Genomic DNA, 23494 nt, shown 5'->3' on the forward strand with positions numbered 1-23494 from the left:
CTTGTAAGACTTCACCCATGGTGTAAGTGAAAAGGCTATGGAAACCTTGAATGGCTAGATTGTCTGACATATTGCCCTTTTTAAATCTTACCTATGATTCAATCAATAACCGCTGCCTGCCAGTAGGTGGCAGGGTGCACCTGAATCCATGTGCTTGATTTTAGATGGCTGAATGAAAATGAAAAAAATCTGAAAAATATACTCAAATCAAGAGTTAAACTCACAGACCATGTGCTCTGTGAATGTGTTCGGCTGTTTAATAGTTTCCTGCCCTGGTGGAGCATCAGCTGTGGCTGGACCTAAAGCCTGTATCGCAGCACTGACATGGGATGCTCGTGCCTGGAAGTGCTTGGGTCTGGCACTTGTGGCTGCCAGGAGTGAGCTGAGAGAAGCTGAGGGGGTAATCTATGTCTGCGGTGGCCACGTGTGGAGCCGAGGGAAGCCTAGCCGTGGTATGGAGATGCAGTGGCCCCAAGTTCGGGTGCCAAGTGTACATGTTGGTGGTACGATAACTAACCAGACCAGCTCAAGAACAACAGATGTAATTTAATAATTGAAAAAGGGGGGAACTCACACTACAAGAATGGAAGGTCCGACGTCCGAAAGGGTCCAACAAGCACCGCATAGAGAGTGCACGCACCTACTGACCCCGGTTTTTCTTTTTTTATTAACTAATTAATTTTTATTATTCTTTTATTATTTTATTTATTTATTAAAAATTTCCACCTCCTCCCTGCCTCCCTTTTCCCTCTCCCTTCCCACCTCCCCCTCACTCTGTAGTCCTAAGAGCATGCAAAATTCAAGATGTCATTGTTTTTTACCTCTGAGTAAAACTCTGATGTGTATATGTTCCACATCTTCTTTAACCATTCTTCTATTGAGGGGCACCTAGGTTGTTTCCAGGTTCTGGCTATTACAAATAGTGCTGCTATGAACATAGTTGAACAAATGCTTTTATAGTATGATAGGGCATCTCTTGGGTACATTCCCAAGAGTGGAATTGCTGGGTCCTGAGGTAGGTTGACTGCCAATTTCCTGAGAAACTGCCACACTGATTTCCACAGTGGCTGCACAAGTTTGCATTCCCACCAACAATGGATGAATGTTCCCCTTACTCCACATCCTCTCCAGCATAGGCTATCATTGGTGTTTTTGATTTTAGCTATTCTGACAGGTGTAAGATGGTATCTCAAAGTTGTTTTGATTTGCATTTCCCTGATTGCTAAGGAGGTTGAGCATGACCTTAAGTGTCTTTTGGCCATTTGAACTTCTTCTGTTGAGAATTCTCTGTTCAGTTCAGTACCCCATTTTTTAATTGGGTTAATTAGAGTTTTAATGTCTAGTTTCTTGAGTTCTTTGTATATTTTGGAGATCAGACCTTTGTCTGATGAGGGATTGGTGAAGATCTTCTCCCAGTCAGTAGGTTGCCTTTTTGTCTTAATGACAGTGTCCTTTGCTTTACAGAAGCTTCTCAGTTTCAGGAGGTCCCATTTATTAATTGTTGCTCTGTGCTACTGGGGTTCTACCTAGGAAGTGGTCTCCTGTGTCCATGTCTTGCAGACTACTTCCCACTTTCTCTTCTATCAGGTTCAATGTGGTCAAATTAATATTGATGTCTTTAATCCATTTGGACTTGAGTTTTGTGCATGGTGATAGATATGGATCTATTTTCATTCTTCTACAGGTTGATATCCAGTTATGCCAGCACCATTTGTTAAAGATGCTTTCTTTCTTCCATTGTATAATGTTAGCTCCTTTGTCGAAAATCAGGTGTTCATAGGTTTGTGGATTAATATCTGGGTCTTCGATTCGATTCCATTTGTCAATATCTCTGTTTTTGTGCCAATACCAAGCAGTTTTCATTACTGTAGCTCTGTAATAGAGTTTGAAGTCAGGGATGGTAATACCTCCGGAAGTCCCTTTATTTTATAGGATTGTTTTGGCTATCCTGGGTTTTTTGTTTTTCCATATAAAGTTGATTATTGTTCTCTCAAGGTCTGTGAAGAATTTTGTTGGGATTTTGATGGGGATTGCATTGAATCTATAGATTGCTTTTGGTAGAATTGCCTTTTTTACTATGTTGATCCTCCCAATCCAAGAACATGGGAGTTTCTTCCATTTTCTGGTATCCTCTTCAATTTCTTTCTTCAAAACCTTAAAGTTCTTGTCAAATAGATCTTTCACTTCCTTGGTTAGAGTTACCCCAAGATACTTTATGCTATTTGTGGCTATTGTGAAAGGTGACATTTCTCTGATTTCCCTCTCTGTATCTTTGTTCTTTTTGTATAGGAGGGCAACTGCTTTTTTGGAGTTGATCTTGTATCCTGCCACAGTACTAAAGGTGTTGATCAGCTGTAGGAGTTCTCTGGTAGAGTTTTTGGGGTCGCTTATGTACACTATCATATCATCTGCAAATAATGAAAGTTTGACTTCTTCCTTTCCAATTCAAATCCCTTTGATCTCTTTATGCTGTCTTATTGCTATTGCTAGAACTTCAAGCACTATATTGAAGAGGTATGGAGAGAGTGGACAGCCTTGTCTTGTTCCTGATTTTAGTGGGATGGCTTTGAGTTAATCTCCATTTAATTTAATGTTAGTTGTTGGCATGCTGTGTATTGCTTTTATTATATTAAGGAATGAACCTTGTATCCCTGATCTCTCCAAGACCTTTATCATAAAGGGGTGTTGAATTTTGTCAAATGCTTTTTCAGCATCTAATGAAATGATCATATTTTTTTTCTTCAGTTTATTTATATGATGGATTACGTTGATAGGTTTTCGTATGTTTGAACCAGCACTGCCTCTCTGGGATCATAATGTATAATTTTTTTTGATGTGTTCTTGAATTCTGTTTGCCAGTATTTTATTGAGAATTTTTGCATCGATGTTCATGAGTGAGATTGGTCTGTAATTCTCTTTCTTGGTTAAGTCTTTGTGTGGTTTTGGTATCAGGGTGACTGTAGCTTCATAAAAGGAGTTAGGCAATGCCTGTTCTGTTTCTATTTTGTGAAACACATTAAGGAGTATAGGTATTAACTCTTCTTGGAAGTTCTGATAGAATTCTGCATTGAAACCATCTGGTTCAGGGCTTTTTTTTTTTTTTTTTTTTTGGTAGGGAGGTTTCTGATGACAGCTTCTATTTCCTCACGACTTACAGGTCTATTTAAACTGCTCACCTGGTCTTGACTTAATTTTGGCATATGGTATTTATCTAAAAAAGTGTCCATTTCTTTCACATTTTCCAATTTTGTGGCATACAGGCTTTTGTAGTAAGATCTAATGATTCTCTGAATTTCTTCTGTATCTGTGGTTATGTTCCCCTTTTTATTTCTGATTTTGTTAATTTGCATGTTCTCTGTCATTTGATTAGTTTGGATAGGGGTTTGCCAATCTTGTTGATTTTCTCCAGGAACCAGCTTCTTGTTTCATTGATTCCTTGGATTGTTTTCTGTGTTTCAGTTTTGTTGATTTCAGTCCTCAGTTTGATTATTTTCAGTCTTCTACTCCTCCTGGGTGAGTCTGCTTCTTTTTTTTTTTCTAGAGCGTTCAGGTGTGCTGTTAAGTCTCTAATATGTGCTTTCTCCATTTCCTTTATGTGGGCACTTGGTGCTATGAACTTTCCTCTTAGCACTGCTTTCATAGTGTCCCATAGGTTTGGGTATGTTGTGTCTTTATTTTCGTTGAATTCAAGGAAGACTTTAATTTCTCTCTATATTTCTTCCTTCACCTAGGGATGGTTCAGTAATTGACTGTTCAGTTTCCATGAGTTTGTAGACTTTCTGGGGTTAGAATTTTTGTTGAATTCTAACTTCATTCCATGGTGATTCGACAGTACACAGGTGATTACTGAAATGTTTTTTATATCTATAGGTGTTTGTTTTGTTACCAATTATGTGATCAATTTTTGAGAAGGTTCCATGAGATGCTGAGAAGAAGGTATATTCTTTTCTGTTTGGGTGGAATGTTCTATAGATGTCTGTTAGGTCCATTTGGTTCATTACATTGGATAATTCTCTTATTTCTGTTAAGTTTCTGTCTAGTTGACCTGTCCATTGGTGAGAGAGTAGTGTTGAAATCACCCACGATTAGAGTGTGGGGTTTGATGTATGCTTTGAGTTCTGATAATGTTTCTTTTACATATGTGGATGCTTTTATATTAGGGGTGTAGATATTCAGGATTGAGACTTCCTCCTGATGAATTGTTCCTGATATGAGTATAAAGTGTCCATCTCCATCTCTTCTGATTGATTTTAGTTTGAAATCAACTTTGTTAGATATTAGTATAGCCACACCTGCTTGTTTCTTTGGTCCATTTGATTGGAAAACCTTTTCCCAACTTTTTACTCTGAAGTAGTGTCTGTCTTTGTGTTTGAGGTGTGTTTCTTGTAGGCAGCAGAATGTTGGATCCTGATTTCGTATCCATTCTCTTAACCTGTGCCTTTTTATAGGTGAGTTGTGTCCATTGATATTAAGTGATATTAATGACCAGTGGTTGTAAACTCCGGTTATTTTTCTTGGTGGTAGTGTTTGTGTGTTTCCCTTCTTTGAGTTGTGCTGGTTGAGGGCTGTCAGATGTTTGTGTTATTGTGGGTGTTGTTGGCTTCCTTGGTTTGTGATTTTCCTTCTATGTAACATGAGGGGTCTGGCCTGTTTGTTTGTGGTTTCTGTCCTGCCCGGTCCCCCCAGCCTGTTTAGCCCCAATGAAAAATCACACTGAGATCTCTATAAGTTATAAAGCTGATTGGCCCGTTAGGTCAGGCTTCTTATTAGCTAACTCTTACATCTTGATTAACCCATTTTTCTGATCTATGTTAGCCATGTGGCTCAGTACCTTTTACAGTGGGATAGCTCACATCCTGCTGTTTTGGTGGTCTGGGCAGGAGTGGGAGAGGGAGCTTCCTGCTTCCCAGAATATTCCCAGTCTCTTTGCTCCACCTCTACTTCCTGTCTGGCTTTCCTGCCTATACTGCCTGCCTGGCCAATCAGCATTTTATTAAAATATGATTGACAGAATAGAGACAATTCTCCTGTATCATTTCCCTCTTTTTTTTTTAAACAAAGGAAAATACCCATAGTCCATTTGTTGGGAATGTGGGTGTAGTATTTCAGGCTACTTCCTGCTGGTTGGGGGCGCTGATAATCTTATGGGGACCTAAAGAAAATTTAGAGTTATAATCAAGTTCTGACTGAAGTATCCTGGGAGTCTTGATCATCTCAGGCAGCAGTCTTGAATCTGTTCTGGATGAAAAACTCAGACATCTGGGCCATCTGTTCCTACCAGAGGTTTTTTGGGTGGTTGTCCTTGATCAAACTGGATTTTTCTTAACTCAGAATGAATCCACAGCCTCTCATTTTCTGTGGAAACAAAGGCAAAATCTCTTCTCCAAAGTAACATACCTTTTGACTTCAATTTTGAAGCCTAGGTATTTTCAAAATACCTATCTTGGGTTAGTTCAGCAACATTTATAAACAAAAGTCTTTTAGCAGCTGTTTCTCCTTCCTCAACCTTAAAACAATTCAAACAGAGCATAATAGCATACAGTATCAAGATTCTCTGTGTATTTTCCATCTTTATGCGGCTTTATTTTATCCTCTATTTCTTTTATTTTTACTTTTACTTTTTGAGACAAGTTCTCTGTATATCTTTGTCCTGGAATAACTCTGTAGACCAGGCTGTCCTTGAACTCCCAGAGACCCACAGTCTCTGCCTCCCCAGTGCTAGGATTAAAGGCGTGTGCTACCTACCACACCACACCTTGAACTCACAGAGATCTATCTGTCTCTGTCTCCCAGGCATTGGGATTAAAGGTGTGTATCACCACACCCTACTTCTCTCTTTCTTTTTTATTTTTAATGACTTTAACCTTTAGCCTGCATATATTTTTAACACACTGTAAACCATTTAGAGGGTTTTTTTTTGTCTTTGAATCTCTCTTTACTGTAATCTCTCTTTCTGACTACATGAGTCTTTATGGAGAGAATTAAAGCCCTGGCTTTGGCTGGATCCAGCCCATTCCTTAGCTTTCCAGCCTCGTGGCAGAGGTACCACCAGAACCATTTTTATTGGCACTACTCTAAGGCGTTTCAAGGTCCCTGCCAGCAAGCAAGCTGCAGCATTCTGCTCACAGACCACACTCAGTTGGACTGCCTGCCTGAAAGAGCCAGAGTTTGTCCTGGCAGGACAGCCCAGAAAGCCGGCATTTTAAAATGGTACAGCTTTTTTCCTTCTACAGCTGAAAACCAAAAAGCATGCGTTCAGCTTTTCATTAACACCATTTAAGTGTTTCATGGCAGAACCTCTTAAAAGAGCTGCAAAATTTTGCAGCTAAAGCTGAGTCAGGAAGCCTCTCTTAGATGAGAGCATTTGTTTGCCTCTAGCAAGTAGATCAGACACAGGAAATTGCTGCTACCAAGAAAACATGCTTTACTCTTTCCCAAACTTTCTCAGGCTTTCTGTGGATTCAGTTATCCACATGGGCGCCATTTTGTAACATGAGGGGCCTGGCCTGTTTGTGGTTTCTGTCCCGCCCGGTTCCCCCAGCCTGTTTAGCCCCAATGAAAAATCACACTGAGATCTCTATAAGTTATAAAGCTGATTGGCCCGTTAGGTCAGGCTTCTTATTAGCTAACTCTTACATCTTGATTAACCCATTTTTCTGATCTATGTTAGCCATGTGGCTCAGTACGTTTTTCAGTGGGGCAGCTCACATCCTGCTGTTTCGGTGATCTGGGCAGGAGTGGGAGAGGGAGCTTCCTGCTTCCCAGAATATTCCCAGTCTCTTTTGCTCCACCTCTACTTCCTGTCTGGCTTTCCTGCCTATACTGCCTGCCTGGCCAATCAGCATTTTATTAAAATATGATTGACAGAATAGAGACAATTCTCCCGCATCACTTCTAGTATTTTCTGTAAGGCTGGGTTTGTGGCTACGTACTGTTTAAATCTGTTTTTGTCCTGGAATATCTTGTTTTCTCCATCGATGGTGAATGCAAGCTTTGTTGGGTATAGTAGTCTGGGCTTGCATCCATGGTCTCTTAGTTTCTGCAGCACATCTATCCAAGACCTTCTGGCTTTCATGGTTTCCATTGAGAAGTCAGGTGTAATTCTGATAGGTTTCCCTTTATATGTTACTTGACCTTTTTCCCGTGCAGCTCTTAATATTTGTTCTTTATTCTGTATGTTTTGTGTTTTGATTATTATATGGTGAGGGGATGGTTTTTTTTTTTTTGATCCAGTCTATTTGGTGTTCTGTATGATTCTTGTACCTTCATAGGAATATCGTTCTTTAGGTTGGGGAAGTTTTCTTCTATAATTTTGTTGAATATATTTTTCTGGGCCTTTGAGCTGTAAATCTTCTTCTTCTTCTACCCCTATTATTCTTAAGTTTGGTCTTTTCATGGTGTCCCAGATTTCCTGTATGTTTTGTGTTAAGAATTTGTTGGATTGTTTTGTTCTTTAATCAGTGAGTTTATTTCCTCTGTAGTATCTTCAGTGTCTGGGATTCTTTCTTCTATCTCTTGTATTCTGTTGGTAATACTTGTCTCTGCTGTTCCTATTCATTTACCCAAATTTTCCATATCCGGCCTTCCCTTGGGTTGTGTTTTCTTCATTACCTCCATTTCATTTTTCAAGTCTTGAACTGTTTCCCTTACCTGTTTGATTGCTTTTTCTTGGTTTTCTTGGTTATCTTTGAGAGATTTATTCATTTCATCTCCCTTTTTATTTGTTATCTCTATTTCTTTACAGCAGTTTTTCACCTCCTGTTTAAGTTCCTCTATCAATTTCATGTAGTTCCGTTTAAAGTCGATTTCTTCTATTTCTTCTGGAGTAGGGTGTTCAATTCTTCTTGTTTCATGATCCCTGGATTCTGGTGATGTCATGTTGCCTTTCAGGTTGTTGGAGGAATTCTTGCATTGGCGCCTGCCCATCTCTTCCTTCAAATGCAGCCAGGAGAGTCTTGGTGTCTTGGTCCAACCTTTGCTGTGACTGACTCTGGATGGATCTCCTCAGTGCAGGTGCAGGAACTGTTCCCCGGTTGGCCGGTCTGAAAGCTTGTCCTCAGCACAGGGACAGGACTCTTGGAGGTCTAAGGACCCCGCAGACAAAAGGGTGAACTCGAGGGGGAGGGGAGAGTTGTGTGGAACCAAGAAGCCTCTGCAGCAAGAGTTGGAGGTGCCGTGCACTCCCCTCCAGCCGGGCGGGTGTGCACTCACCCCTCTGGGTGGGTAGCCTCAGTGAAGGAACAGGACCTCCCAGACAATAGGGCAGGTGTGGTGGGGTGAGGGGTGGGCAGGGAAGTGTGGAACAGAGAAGCCCCTGCAACAGAAGATAAAGGGGCCCAGTGTTCCTTTCCCGGATGTTCCACCCCATCCCAGGATGGCACCCACTCACCGGTCTGAAAGGTTGTCCTCCCGTTTTTTCTATGGGCTCCAGGCGGCCATACCCTAACCAAACATGATTGGTTGAGCTTCCCCATTGTCTGAGAATTGAATCCTTGCAGTACCATGGTGGACAGAGCAATGCCTCCCCTCAATGGAATACTCTTTACTCAGTGGATGGGCACTGCAGAGCCGGCTGCTCCCAACCTTATGCAGAGGTCAAAGTTGAAAACTGGGCTGGGAAACTCAAAGGGTCTACCATCAAGCCCTGCTACTCCCCTAGCCAGCATGGATGGTAGTCAGAACCAACATGGCATCCACAGGAAGTGTGGGGATGAGAACGGTGCTTAGGGCTAAAGGGATCTTGGGCAGTTCTGGTCTGGAGCAAACATGACACTGCACAACATGGTGATCAGACACAGTGCTATGAAAGTGTCAGTTGTGGAATCCTATTCCACCTGAGAAATGATCCTGCCTCACTGTTGTCATGGAAACCTGATCCTGCCACCTTGTTGCTTCTCCCTTAGGCTGCTGTAGCCTGCTGTTAGCCTCCATAGTCTTTATCATTGGGAAGGTTTTCAATGGTCCACACAAGGGGTCATTTCTTCATGGAGACACGGGATGTGGCCTTTATATGCTACATGTAGACTGGCTTTAGTGTGTGGTACATGATGGCTCATGTGATGGGTCCTGTCAGCTTGGCGGCAGACATGTGGGACCTTTGGGCATTGTTTATTCAAAGCTTCTCTGTTTACCTTGCCAGAGGCCATGGGAGTATACAGTAGGTGACAACTAGTATTCAATAGGCTGGCCTACCAGATGAGTGACTCTGAAGGGGAGCCTCACTTGGCAAAGTTGTGGGTCACTGGCTGCAGAAAACAATTTGTCTCTGTAATTTTTCTCATGAGCCACTAATAACAGCTGTAGGTATTTTATCACTGCTTGTGTGTGTTTATCTCATGAAAATATTCTATCTACTGGGCATATATAGCTGTGGATGGTCAGGAAGATGATTTCTGCTTAAATTTGCAATTCTGATGAATAGAAATACTAGGATCTTTTTTATTACTCAGATTGACATAAGAAAGCAATAGTGTTCTTAGTCACAAAGACAGCTGATTTTAGACTTCAGAACAAATTCAAAGCAAACTGGTTGCCCCTGGAGATGAATATCTGGTTGTCCCTAGAGACAAATACAAGAGGACAATTTCTGTTTTGCTGACTCAAGGTCAGATCATGAAGCAACTTTAGTCAACTTAACTTTCTCAGCTCTAGGGAGTTCAGTACATACTCTCCAACCTCAAGCTTCAGTCAGCTAACTGTTTATTGTTTAAGTCCTGAATTGCAATGTCACTTTTCTGTCTGGGAACCCTAACCACTCAGAGCTACGTGCACAGCCAAGTGTTACTCATTAGAAAGTTAGTGTGACATCCCTAGCCTGAGAGAAACTGTGTGATCAGTAGAGCGCCGTTTCTTATTGTTTACTCAAGCAGTGCTGTGACCCTGAAGATTTGATTCATATTTGTCCAATGGTTTTGGCTATGAGATGAAGCTGGAGAGATGTGGGAGAGGGGATGAGAGATGGAGAGAGAAGTGTTATGTAGATGTAGGCAAAGAGATGTAGCTGTGTGGAGACAGAAATTTTCAGAAAGGGATTTTTCAAGATGAAGTAACAGAGAAAGTTACCATTAGAAAGTGCTTCCTTATTTACCCCTCAGATAGAAAAGTCTAGGTCACACTGCATTTGTGGATTTTTTGCATACCCTGGAGGCAGCCTTGAAGCAGGCTCTTCAAAAGGACACCAGCAGTATCTAGGGGTGTTTCAGAAAAGGCAAGATTGGAATTGTAGATGAGCATCACCGGGTTCACAAGGCAGAGTGTGATATATTCTGAGTTCTAGGGGACCTCTGGGTCTTCTCACACCCCAGGACACTGGGGCTTTTGGTTTTCAGGGCCACTAGAGTGAGAACTGAATGAGAGAGCACCGACAGGATATGCCCTACCCCCAGTTATTAAGAGAGTGAGTACTAGGGACAGGAGCAGGCTTTTGGGAATGGTTAGCCCTGTGCAATGCTCTGAACTCTTGATGAGCAGGGCCCAAGAGGTGAGCAAACATATGGGTCTTTTGTGTTAATGAATGAGCTTCTGGTTCACAACACTACCATGGAATCATTTAGTTCTCTGTGTGGAGGGTGGTAGAATGTGTGTGTGTGTGTGTGTGTGTGTGTGTGTGTGTGTGTGTGTGTAATTTCAGAGCTGGAAGACTAAGGCAGAAGGATTTATATGAGTTCCAGGCAGCCTGGGACACATAATGAGATCCTCTCTCCGAAAGAAAGAGGGGCAGGGGAAAGGAGGGAGAGACAGAGAGGGGCAAAGCTGAGACTCCTTGTAATTTAACTCAGTGCATCAAAAGTTCATCATCATCACAGAAAACCATGTTTCTGTTTTTGTGACCACCAATGTCACAAATTCAATGCATTTTTGTCACACATTTCCTCGAACCCCAGCCTGCATGCTGCAGCCACCATGCATCTTCATGTGCACTGCTCACACTCCCAGGTCCCTGTAGCCATGCGCAGCTGCAGAACAACTTCTGAGTCAGATGGAACAGGTCTTGGAGTCTTGTCTTGGGGACAAGGACAGAAGGAACCAGGGATTCCTGACTCAGGTTGATGTACAAGTGACCTGGGGGATCCCAAGCCATGTGACATCATAGCTATAGTGGGTTGGTTCTGCTCCGTCCACAGCTGAGCAACCAGTGCCTGGACCTATGGGTAGCATGTAGCATGTGCACAATAAATGCATCTAGTTGAACCATGAAAACACACACACACACACACACCTATACTTCTCTGGCTCATCTCACACACCCTCATGACATCTACTGCGGTTTATTGTTATTGATTAGACTTTGGACAGAACCTCCTAACAGGTGCACAGACAGAATCAAGCTTGAGTTCTCCCTTCCCTTCTGAATTTCTAGTCCCCCAGAGAACACTGTCAGAGGATAAGGAAGATGAAGCATGCTGTGAGGAAGGCTGTCTGTGATGGAACAGGATGGAAGGGTGGGCAAGCAGGGGTCAGAAGCCTGGAATCTGACCCTAGAGTGGACACTCCTCCTCTGGGACCTTGGGCAGCATCCTGCCCTTTCCTATGCAGCAGAGGAGCATATCGCCTGACTCCAGAGCCTTCTGGGCAGGTGCTGCTGTGCTCACATCCTGAAGATGGAGGGAAGGAAGGGTACATCAGGCCTACGCTGCAGTCATCCAAGCATTGAGGCAGGAGGATGGTGAATGCAGCAGAAGTCCACAACAAAACAAACAAAGAAAAATAACTAACCTGTTGTTTTGGCACAGGAACTTGAGGCTGCAATAGAAAACACAATCATGTCAGGAGCCAGCATTCCTACTGGGTATGCAAATGAGCTCTGAGGGTGGGCACCATGACTGGCCACCTGGAGCCCCTCAGAAGAAGGGACTGCACATCCCATGTTGGCAAGATGGCCATCGGGACATCTTTATGGCTCAGCCCATTGTGGTCCATATAGCCCGACTTGAGGTCCCCTCATTTAGTGACACATCTGTCAGTTGGAAGAGAGGGACTAGCCACCTTTTGCTGCGGGACAGCATTAAAGGTCACAGTCACAGCTGCCTCCATCACATGTCCCAGCTAACCTCTCACATTTCCCTCTCCCTTCCTGACCTTCTGAGGTTTGCTTCCAAGTCACTGCACCCATGCTAAGCTCCATCTTGATGGCATGCATGACCTCATCAGTCCCCTAGCATCAGAAAGTCCCCTGCCTCACAAGAGAAAAGGTACAAGTGCAGGTCCCTCTGTTTCTTTTTACCTGTGACACAGCTCCCCTGAGTCCCGTTGACCACATGACAACGAGATGGGAAAGATGTGCTGCCTTATGGACCTGAGCACTGGCTTCAGAGTTCACAGGATTCCCTGGCCCACCTCTCCTCAGCTGAGTATCCCTGAGCCAGTGGCTTCAGCTCTGAGTCTCCTTTGCACATTCTCTATGTGTGTCAGTGTGTGGATGCACCTATGTGTTTGAGTGTGTCTGTGCTTATGTGAGTGTGTGAGAGTTTGTGCATGTGTTTATGTGTGTGTGAAAGTATGTGTGTTAGTGTTTTTATATATGTGAACTTATGAGTTTGCCAGAATGTGTGAGTATGTATGTGAGTGTGTGTTTGTGTGTGCTCACTTGTGTAACAGACAGAGGTTAAGGTCAGAAGAAACTTGGAGGAGTTGTTCTCTCCTACCAAAGGGTTCTAGGGATCAAGCCCAGGACATCAGTGTGGGCAGCATGTGGTTTACCCACTATGTCATCTTGCCAACCTGTGACATCTCTGAAATGTTGCTAAAATGTCTGTAAAAGGAGCCACCATAGAAGTGTGGAGAATTTCAGTCAAATACCACATTGTTTGAGAATATTCTCCAGACAGATGAAGTGTTCAAAGGGGACAGGGTAATGGTGAGGTCTCACCGATACAGCCCAGGAGCGCACTGGGGACATATCACAATCCTTAACACATGCGTAATCCAGCCAGGCCACAGCTTCTTCTGCCAGCAGCCACCATCCCGCTGGGTTGGAACCAGCCACATTCCTTGTTGGGTCAGCCGGGTCCAGGATCACAGGCCTGCAGAACAGCATTCAGAGAAGGGACTGACGAGCTGTCTGGTACCACAGGTACCACTGCACAGGGACAGGGGAGGAGCCCAGCAGAATACCCCTATTCAGTTTGTCCTGAGTCCCTTCCCGACAACATAGAGCAAGCCTGGAGGGCTCCTTGCCCATGACCTGGAAGGCCTGGGTTCTAATCCTCTACCGTTTAGTAACTGTGTTCTGGGACAGGTTCCTCAGCCTCTCTATCTGTAAGATGGATAGAGTTCAACCAGTCTGTCTCAAAGGATGAGGTGTGAGGGCCGAACACAACACAGGATCAAGACATATGACAAGTCTATTGTATTGTTTACAGTTCATTAGTCCAGCACTGGTCTTCTGAGTCCCACAACCCTGATGACTTCTAATACAGCTAGAACATCTCAGTTCCCGCTCCATGTACTCCCCTCCCTCTGCTGTTTGAGTCTGGACAAGGTCAAAGCCTTGTTCTCTGCATCGGCAGGCAGGAGAGCCCACCCCTGCCTCCAAGTGACGGTTGTCCTCATGTCAATAAGGAGACAGCCTTGCACAGTGACAGGACAGGAGCTCCCACCTCCCCATTTCCACTGCTGTAGTCAGGATTTCCATGCTGAGGAGCTGAGTCCTGAGGGAACAGTCTACCTGGCTCTTCGGAGCTGGCTGTGCAGGTATTTGGAGATGTCTTGATCTTGAAAGTCATAATACGTTGTCCAGTAGATTTGAAGCTGCCTGTACTGGGTGACCAGTTCCAAGACTGTCCGGAAGCCCTGGGCTGTGATGAACTCAGTGTCTCCACTCCCACTTTCCCAGGCATAGACTGTGAGCAACTCCAGGGCATACTGTGCGGGCAGCGACTTCCTCAGCTTCTCCTTACACTGAGAAGAGAAAGGAACAAGAACAAGTTGTATTCAGCTGTTGTGTGGGGACCACTTCTCATTGACTCAATTCAGCTGCAACCTGATGTTGTCATTACAGGCTTACGCATTCATGTAGATTCAGTCTATGGACACTCACATAGCCAAGGGCTGAGTGGTTGAGACAGATACTGTGTGGTCCACAAAGACTGAGCATTTACTAGCAGGCATAGGAGGAATCATGACATAGTGAGTGACAGCCAGGGAGTGGGGGTGGGGGTGGGATAGTAATGATGCTCACTATTGATGGCTCTATCACAGGCTCTGAAATAACTGCGGAGGGGCTAGAGAGACGCCCCAGTGGGGAAAGTGCCTGCCCTGCATGCATGAGAACTGGAGCCCAGATTCAACATGCACATGAATGTCAGGCTGGAGAGGAAACCCACTCACAATCCCAGCTTCAGATGTGGAGATGGGGGCTCCCCAGGATACGTTGTTGTCCACACCAGCTGATTCAGCACACTGTGGGTTCAAGTGTGAGACACTGTCTGGATATACAGGGTGCAAGGTGATGAGGACCTGACATCATTCTCTGGCCTCTACAAATGTATGCATGCATATAAACACATACACACGTGCTCCCCAGAACAAGTATATATACAGAAGCAAACCACATATATAAACACAAGCACATGCACACCCTAGAACAGGTATACGTGCAGAAACCACACACACACTTAAAAAGGCCCAGGAAATAATGAGAAATCACCTGTTTATAGTGGTGCATGCTTTTAATCCCAGCACTCAGGAGGCAGAGGCAGGTGCATCTCTGTGAGTTCAAGGCCAGCCTGATCTACAGAGCAAGTTTCAGAACAGGCTCCAAAACTACACAGAGAAAGCTGTCTTGAAAAACCAAGGGGGAAAAAAGAGCCAATAACTTGAATGGCAGGAAACCAGAAACCAGAGAAAGTGACAGGAAGCTTTGTCTAAGAAGGAAGAAAAATCCACAGACACATGAAGAGTAGCCAGGGAACAGTGGATTAGACCTGGGTGGAAGGAGAGTTAGCTGACTGGACAGTGGACAGGAAGAAGTCAATAGAACAAGCATGGAGACTCCTCCTTCCTCTCAGGTCCCCTCCCTCTCCTCCCTCTTCCTCCTACAGCATCACCTTCCCTTGCTGTCTCCCCTTACCCCTCTCTGCTCTCTCATCCCTTCCCCTCTGCTTCCCTTTCCTTTGTTTTCCTTTTCTGTTTTCTATTTTTCTCACCTCCTATGCCATTTTTTGTGAGTCTGACATAAGATGGAGTCATCTTGAGAAAGTGAACCCACAAATGATCAAACGCCTCCATCCAACAGGACTGTGGAAAATGCCTATGGGGCATTTTCTTGATGAATGACTGAAGTGGGAGGGCCCAACCCACTGTGGATGATGTCACCCATGAGCAGAGGCTCACGGGTCATATGAAAAACAAAAAGCAGGCTGAGCAGCCCAGGGTATCAGGCAGCAAACAATGTTTCTTCATGACCTCTGATTTACTTCCTGCCTCTAGTTCCTGCCTCGACTTCCCTCAGAGCTGGAGTATGATGTGAGAGTGTAAGCAGACAGTCTCTTTCCTCTCCAAACTGCTTTCTGCCATCGTCTTTACCAAAGCAACAGAAGCAAAGGAGGATGGACATTGGCCCTAGAGAGCGGATCACTGCTGTGGCACAGCCGCCATGTTGCTTGGCAGGAGAAGAGTGGAAGGATTTCGGAACTTGCGGCCGGAAAAGCTGTTGAGGGCTTAGAGTCTAATGTGCTGTTAGTGGGAACCTGGAAGATACAAATGTAGAGAGGCAGATGACAGAGGCTGGTGTGTGACGTTTCAGAGGGAAGCAAAGACTCTATCTGGCTGTTTGTGTGAGATCTTAGAATTAAGAGTCAGTGGTTTCTCCTCAGCTGGGGCTGGAAGTCAGCTCTGAGTAAGAGGCCAAGTCTTCTGGAAAGAGTTTCCTCAGGGTCACACACAGAAGCTGTGGTCCAGGGGCCCAAGACTGCATCTCCAGGTGGTAGCCAGACCTGGTCATGTGAGAGGTCTCCCAGGTGGTAACATTTTAGTCCCATCAAGGCTGCAGGAGTGAAGGGGTCATGGAGAGCAGCTGAGGCCTGGCACTGAGAGAGGCCACTGGAGAAAGTGCAGCCTCAATTGCAGCAGAGACCACAAGACACTGAAGATCCCCTGAGCATGAAACCACTGCCAAGGAGAGCAGAATGTGTGAAACAGAACTGGCCAGAGCCTGTGAGAGCAGCTGTCTACGGTGTTTGCAGAGTCTGAGAAGAACAGCTGTCCGAGCCCTCTGAAGCTCAGAAAATGCTGAGTCCCAGATTCAGACACTGTGCTTTTGTATTGTTGGCCTTTGTTGTTGTTCGATCTGATTGTGACTGTGCCCTGATTCTTCCCTCTTGGAATAAGAAAATATTTAACTTACATTTTTAATTTTATGTGAGTCGATAGCTGAGAGACTAATCTTTCTAGTGGTTGGAATTACAAAAAACCTTGAAAATTTAAAACTATATCATATTTTATGATGTGATATTGACATGAGATCTCAGAGATGAGTAAGAACAAAAGGCTGTGGTTTAATAGTGGTGTGTTTGAGTACCAACTTGAAAGTGTGTCATTTGTGAAGGTTAGTTTTGTCAGTTAGACATCAGATAGCGTCATCTAGTAGGAGGGAACCTTAGTAACGGCAATGCCTTCATCAGACTGGCTTAGGGTAGTCTGTGGGACGTGTTCATGACTAGTGACTGGTGTAGCTGGTGCCATGCATGGACAGGTGACCCTAGGTTGTGTATAAATGCAATGCATGGAGAGCAAGGCAGTGAGCAGAATTCCCCCATGGTCTCTGCTTCAGTTACTGCCCTAACTTCCTCAGTAAAGGGTATTGACTGGGATGTGCAACCTAATAAGACCTTTCCTTCCTAAGAGACTTTTGGTCATATGATAAAGATATCATGTCCACAGAAAGCAAACTAGACCACCCCATCTTTTTTCCTGTCCTGCACCTGTTCCCTGTACAGACGGGGACCACAGTGGCTGGGCCAGATGCCATACCAGTTGGTACCAGTGTTTGACCAGGCGCATGAGATTCTTCAGCTTGAGTGGACGATCCTTCAAGAAGTTTCTCTGGAGCTCGGCAAAGCAGGTGGAGAACTCACCCTCCAGCCCCAGGGAGGTGCACTTCTCAATGAGGCTTTTGTAGATTTGGGGGCCAGGTTTCCCGTTAGTGCTGACATCACCTGTAAAGGAGGCTTTACTCAGTTAACTCTCCAGCCCTTCTCTGGCATTCCTGGGTCTATTTGTGGGGTGACAAGATTGCTGATTATGGGGTTCAGTGAGTTGAGCAGAGTTTTAGCATAGCAAGCATCTTTTTCCATACATTCATGACTGCATACACCATGTGGCCCTGGAACATTCCTGTTACCAACTCATCCCAGTGTGGAACCTTCCTCACAGGCCTGGAGACAGTGGTGGGAGGAAACAGCACACTGAGGTCACACACAAGGGGGCTGCAAGTCATCTAATAGTGGTCAACCACATTTTGGAGGTCTAGTATTTTCTTCATGGTGTTTGTCATGTCTGTACACTCCTGCTTGTGTCAAAATACTGTAGAGCAGACAGAGTCTCTGCCATGTGTATTGTGCATGAGTTTGTGAGATCAGAGTACGACATTGGGTTTCTTCCTTTGTAGTTTGTCTCTTTATCCCTTTGAGGCAGGGTCTCTTTGTGAATAAGGAGCTTGGCTGGCATCCCTCCGGCCACAGAGAATCTCCTGTCTTTGCCCCCATAGTGCCTGGGTTACAGGTCCATGAATGGAGCTTCCTAAGTTAGGTGGATGTTGGGGATTTGAACTCAGGTCCTCATGCTTGTGCAGTAATTGCCCTTATCCCTGAGCTGTCTCCCCACACTGTGTTTTCATGCATGACTTTCTGTAGTGCCTAACTTAGCACCATATTGCTTGTCTGTCCCGGTCCTGAGAGAGGCAAGGTGTGTGTGTGTTCTAAACTTCTGGAGTAGATGGGCAGCAGGCTACGATATAGCCGGCTATGGTATAGCTGTGGGTTGTGTGACTGTGTGTGGGTTCATGAGCGCATCTGTGTCTTACATGTGTGCAGGTATGTGGTCATGGCAGCAGGCCATAGCATCAGGCTTTAATGCTGGCTCAGGACAAAATTGCCTGGTAATGGGCTTGGGGACACACCCCACACTCAGTGACACAGGAGGTTCTGTCCATCATGTGCTTATTTTCAATTTCAGGACCTAGCACATAGTGGGGCTCATCAATTAACTCATCTTAGGTAGGGTTGTGGCAGGGTCCTCTCTTGGGATGTCCTCCACACTGCCATTTCCAAGGCAGTCGATCTGTGGCGGCTCCACTTACCCAATGGAGAGCTGCCTGAGACTGGGGAAGTCCATGACCAGGGTAAGTTTCTGGGGGAGCCGCACTTCCAGCTCTTTTCTGAGTCACCCCTCTGGGACCCCTCCCCTTGCATCTTCCCACAGCATGCTGCCCTGTTCCTACTCCCAGGCTGGTCTCTCATTCTCTGCTGCCTGAGGCTCGGTGTTGTTTCCAGGGCTCTCCTAAGAGCCTTGTCTCTATGTTAATAGCAGCAGTTCACCTGTGGCCGACAGGGGTAGCTGTGTCCCCCAAATGTAAAGCCTCAACTATTCTCTAGGCTCCTCACCCCGCCCCCCAACCTTTCTTTCAAGGGTGTTCCTGGTTGTCTTTGGGCAGAGTTGGGAAGTTTTTTAATTCTGGGGATGCACAGTGTCAGACCTGGTGTAACATCTTAACACAGAGCATCATTAATGCTTAATGGTATAACATATGGCTATGTGGGGAGCTTGGGTGGCTATGGCTGGGTTTCCAGTTTTCCTGAGGCAGACAGTGATCCTCTGAGAAGTTCTGCATCCAGCACTAACTTTCCCACAGACACTCAGGCCTCTGTCCAGGTCTGAAGTTTCCCATTCTTTGGGAAAGATGCCTCAAATTTTAATTTTAAGTGAGATCTCTGATGTCTTCTGTTTAGAAGACAAAGTCCACATCCTGTCACAAATATTGCTGATAAGCCGAGGGGACACCTAGGGGTCTTCACACCATTACTGAGTCAGTTTTCCACTTCATGTCCTTCTCTAATGGATCCTCACTCCCACTCCCCAAATTCTAAATCCCTCCTCCTCAGTTCAGCTCTAAAGAGATTCTCTGTTTGGGTGAATTTCTCGAATGAAAAGTGCTTTCAGCTCAGGGAGACTGTCACACGCTTGAGGACCCGTGTCAGAACACCAGGACTCAGGGAAAAGCTGGGAGTGGTGGCACAGGATTGAAATCGCATAGCTGGGGAGTTGGAGACAAGAGGGTTCCCAGGGCTCTGCCAGTCAGTCAAGATTAGTGTAGAATTCCAGACCAGGACTCAAAAAATATCAATGGTTCCTTAGTTATGTTAGCCAGTTTATGACCATACACACACACTAACCCACATGCAACACACACACACACACACACACCAAGAGAGAGAGACAGACAGACAGAAAAGCAAGAAGATCAAGGCACATGGAAGGAGCTAAGGCTCTGATTGGCTTACCCAGGACATCATAGGCGAGCAGCACATCAAACTCCATCTTCTGCTGGAGCTCGGGGGAGCTCAGCCTGAAGTTGAGAGCCAAAGAGTTGAACCATTGTTCACTCTTAATCACAATCTTCAGATTAACTTGTCTCTCACATCGTAACTTCTGCAGCTGCTTCTTAATTTCCTTGATGAACTCTCCCCATTGCTTCAACTGATCCTCAAAGCCGGTGAGATGTTGGGATTCCAGGTTCTCCCCTGCCTCTCTAGATGCAAATCAAGGACAGTTTTGGCTAACCAGCTTAAGCTTCCTGCTAGTTCCATGCTCATTCTGCCCTAGCCTGGTAAAATAGCCGTAGGGCTTTGTATCACTTTAAAATGGTAATTTCTCAACCTGCCCGGGAAAGCCCAGGCGCCAGGTCCCTCTAACCTGTCTGACACTGCCCTGCACCCCTCGCCCACTCCCACCGGCTTGCAGAGCTTCCCCAATCCCCTCTGGCTGGGAGGGGTTTCCTCTTCTGGGGCAAAAGAGTATATTAACCCTGAATTAATCTGAATAAACTTGGCATTCGGCTCTTGGCGAATGACCCGAACTCTCTATCCATGTGTATGTCTTATGTTTAACCCCAGGACCTCGCCCCAAGCCACGGTCCATACCGGGTGGGTGGTGATGCAGACTCCGGTGTGGTGGAAATGTCCTCCGCAGTGAGATTTTTCACAAAGACCACAAGCTCAGCATACGACCTGCCACTCAGCTTAGTATCTTTACCTGAGGAGCTGCCCTGAAAGACAATGAAGAGAAAAATCAGCAGACCGAACCATGCACAGAAGTCCAGACCCTCAACAGCCTAGGGGTCCCCACCAGGGTGATGGAGGGGTAGGGAAAGCCGGCACATGCACAGTGGACTACCAGCTAGCCCTGAGAGTGAAGTCAGAATCTATGTAGGAAAATAGATGGTTCTGGATTTCCTCATGGTCAGAGGGATAAGCCAGACTTAGAATGACAGAAAGCAGGGTTTATCTGTGCAGTCTAGATTTAAATGTGTGTGTGTGTCTGTATCTGTGTGTCTGTGTCTGATAGAAGGGCAGCTATGAAGGTGAGGGAGAGGTCTAGAGGAAATGAGAAGCGAGGGAGGGTAACTGGGGGAGACAAAAGAGCACATTCCTCTCATATGGAATCTGGATCTACCTGCATACATGCGATAGGAAATCAGAGGTGGTGGGGAACAGGGCGGGGGATGGTAATGGGCAGACTGTGAATTAATTAACACAGACATGAAACTTGTCACCCCCAATATTATCAGAATATTAAGGGAAATACACTGAAAGTACACCATGTGCTTGTATGAAGATAATGTGAAACAATATTTAAAAAGTCTCAGAATAAAATTTAAGAGAATTGAATTCACAAAGAGAATTTTAGAGAAAATAGCAAGTGATACTATGGAGAGCCTTCTTGAATAAAAATCTGGGCACAATCACTGGCCCCCTCACACCCCCGCTAGCCCTCCCCCCCTCCCGAGTGATTAGTTGGCATTAAAAACATTCATTCCTGCAGCCCTCACAGTGACTGAGTTAGGTACTGTTGTCGTGAGTTCCCATCTGACAGGTGGGAAACATGGACAATGAGGCTCCCTCAGTCCCTTCATCCAGCACGTCTCTATTCTGGGGTCTCTATTCTGTTCCCTACCCTGTGCCTCAGTGGGGGTGCACATGAGAACACTGGGACACAGAGAGGTAGGGAACTCACCCCACTCAGGACTGCAACCTGGCTCCTGAGGGTCCTCTCTCTCCCACCTGGGTCAGCTCAGGCTGAGGGGACTCACCTTCACCACTTTGGAGACCCTCACTTGGGAACAGTTGTCCATCAGGAAATCACTTATGGTATCGATGGCTGCGCTGACCTCAGTCCGGAAGTCTGTATTAGGAAGGAGGTGGTCCTGTATGAACGTGTCCAGCAATGGGGCCCGGGTGCTGCTGAGTCTCTTCACCATCCTCTGTCCAGCTGTGTTTGCTGACTGCAGCACTGCTTCTGGAGCTAGCTGTACCTTATATCCACAGCTAGTTTCTCTTTCCTAGGAAGGGCAGGACTATGCAATCACACCTTTGCCTCTGGGGTCTATAATTCCTGGACTCATGACATCCTGGAGTTTCCCAGCAGGCAGTGGACCAGAAGGCATAAGGCATTTTAAACACATTTGGCTCTTGTTCTTTTCTTCCTGGTCTTCTCCTGTTACGGAAGAAAATGGTTTATCATCACCTAGACATTTAATGGTAATACATACGTTGCTAAACTGTGAAGGGCATGTGAGAAACATCCAGAAGATGCTGGCATCCAGTTTCACCACTGCTGAGGTGTGTCTGTGAGAAGTGACTGGTCCATACTGGGACAATATAATGAGCTGCCTGCCCAGGCCATGGCGAGCTTGAAGTTCAGCCTTCAAGTCTGGCAGTTCCCTGGGTTCCCAGATGCACATCCACGTGGCCATCATCCAAGGCATCATCCACAACAGCTTCACTGCCCTCCCAACCCCACCCCATCTGTCCATCATAAAGGATGAAGGGTTCATATTTCTTTAATGTGGGATTTCACTATGTTGCCTGGGATAGACATGAACTTGGGAATCTGTAGCATTGTCCTCCCAAGTTCTGAGGTTACAGGGGTCTGCCACTCTGTCCAGCTATAACCATTATTAGTCAATGGGCACTTTCTGATAATGTAAAGTGATGACTTATATCCAGGACAAATCACCATGAGTGACAAGCCTGTCTTCATGTCAGACTCTCCCTGGCCAGCAGGAGTTGATGTTCATCATGGCAGGTGATCCACACTTGTAATCTCAAGTCCTGGGATGCTGACACGGAACTTGAGAGTTTGAGGTCAGCCAGGACTACATGATGAGACTCTGTCTCATAAAACAAAAAAAAGGCACACACACACACACACACACACACACACACACACACACACATCACTGTTGGAATCACTCCGGAGAGCAAAGAACAGAAGACTGAGGAAGGAATTGGAACATTGGCTCTGCTCATGGTTATGACCACAAGCCATTGGTGGTTTTAAGGGATTTTCTTTTTAAAGACCCAGAAATCATGGCTGTGTCATTCAGGTCAAAAGTCTGCACTTAGCAAAAAGTCTAATCTTCATGGTCTGTTTAGTAAACGAGCCTGTCTGGTGGACACTGAGCATGCATGGGGGAACTGCGGTGCTGAAGGCCACACAGGTTCCAGGATGGGTCAAAGAGCCCAGCTGAGAGTCCTGAGCAGATCTCGGCGAGGGTCAAGCTAAGTGTCCTTTAAAATATCCTATTACACTTTTTTCATGTGTGTGAACATGTGGGGGCAGAGGACAACCTACAGGAGTCGGCCTCTCTCCTTCCCCCATGTGGGTCCCAGGATCAAACTCAGACCATCAGGCTTGGCAACACCTGTGCCCTCTGAGCCAGCTCGCTGGCCCTTTTCGTTGTTGGGCAGGCTCTCATAGTCACATAGAATAGGCTAGCCTTCAACCTACAGCAACCCTTCTGCCTCAGCCCCCACAAGGCTGAAATTACAGTGTGCCCCTATTCCAGTTCTTCTGTGCCTCTACCTTGCCATCCTGCATGTCTCAAAGTTGTCACTCAGCCCAATGAGCCCAATGCCCCTGACAAGCCTGACTGAAGCACGGAGTGCCCAGGTCACAGCGTGTAGGAGCCCAAGTCTTTAATCCTCTTGGTCTCGTGTCTGCAGCTGTTGCTGGGGAGACATCTTCTGGAGCCCCTTGGGAGGAACTGACCAGCTCTGCAGGAAGTGGTTTATGCCTCTTGCAGGGCAAAATATAGTGCAATTAAGAATCATTGTGGCCACTATTATAAAAGTCTTAGAAATCTACATATTGTACATTCAATGTATTTTTATCAAATTCACCCTCCCTTGTCTCCCAAAGAATGAGCCCTCTTCTCCCCTCCCAACTTCATGTCACTTTTTTTTTGGCTAATAAACCAGTGAATCCAGTTACTGCT

The 23494-nt window shown here is 45.5% G+C and overlaps 1 protein-coding gene across 2 annotated transcripts; it reads right to left on the bottom strand.

The window, feature by feature from the left end:
• Nucleotides 1-6823: 6823 nt before the first annotated feature.
• Nucleotides 6824-21508, bottom strand: LOC125408705 (2'-5'-oligoadenylate synthase 1A-like). Of its 2 annotated transcripts, XM_087903680.1 has the most exons (9): nucleotides 21308-21508; nucleotides 20139-20263; nucleotides 19500-19747; nucleotides 16972-17156; nucleotides 13667-13899; nucleotides 12869-13022; nucleotides 11716-11742; nucleotides 8390-8442; nucleotides 6824-8084 (listed from the first exon to the last, which is right to left on the bottom strand). In XM_087903680.1, the coding sequence occupies exons 1-8, from the start codon at nucleotides 21473-21475 to the stop codon at nucleotides 8419-8421; spliced, it is 1164 nt and encodes a 387-aa protein (XP_087759806.1). In that variant the 5' UTR covers nucleotides 21476-21508; the 3' UTR covers nucleotides 6824-8084; nucleotides 8390-8418. The 2 variants fall into 2 exon arrangements, with proteins under 2 accessions (XP_087759806.1, XP_087759805.1); XM_087903679.1 differs by lacking the exons at nucleotides 6824-8084; nucleotides 8390-8442 and adding an exon at nucleotides 11252-11594 and having other exon boundaries at nucleotides 21308-21507.
• Between the last annotated feature and the right edge of the window lie 1986 nt (nucleotides 21509-23494).

The sequence above is a fragment of the Myodes glareolus genome, chromosome 2, assembly GCF_982192425.1.
Source record: "Myodes glareolus chromosome 2, mMyoGla1.1, whole genome shotgun sequence".
Classification (NCBI taxonomy): domain Eukaryota; kingdom Metazoa; phylum Chordata; class Mammalia; order Rodentia; family Cricetidae; genus Myodes; species Myodes glareolus.

Coding starts and splice junctions, on each gene's coding strand:
- LOC125408705 (XM_087903679.1), bottom strand. CDS start 21,475: ATGGTGAAGAGACTCAGCAGCACCCGGGCCCCATTGCTGGACACGTTC. Junction 17,157..19,499: donor GCTCGCCTATGATGTCCTGG/GTAAGCCAATCA, acceptor CCTCCTTTACAG/GTGATGTCAGCACTAACGGG. Junction 13,023..13,666: donor AGCCAGCTCCGAAGAGCCAG/GTAGACTGTTCC, acceptor GCTGTTCTGCAG/GCCTGTGATCCTGGACCCGG.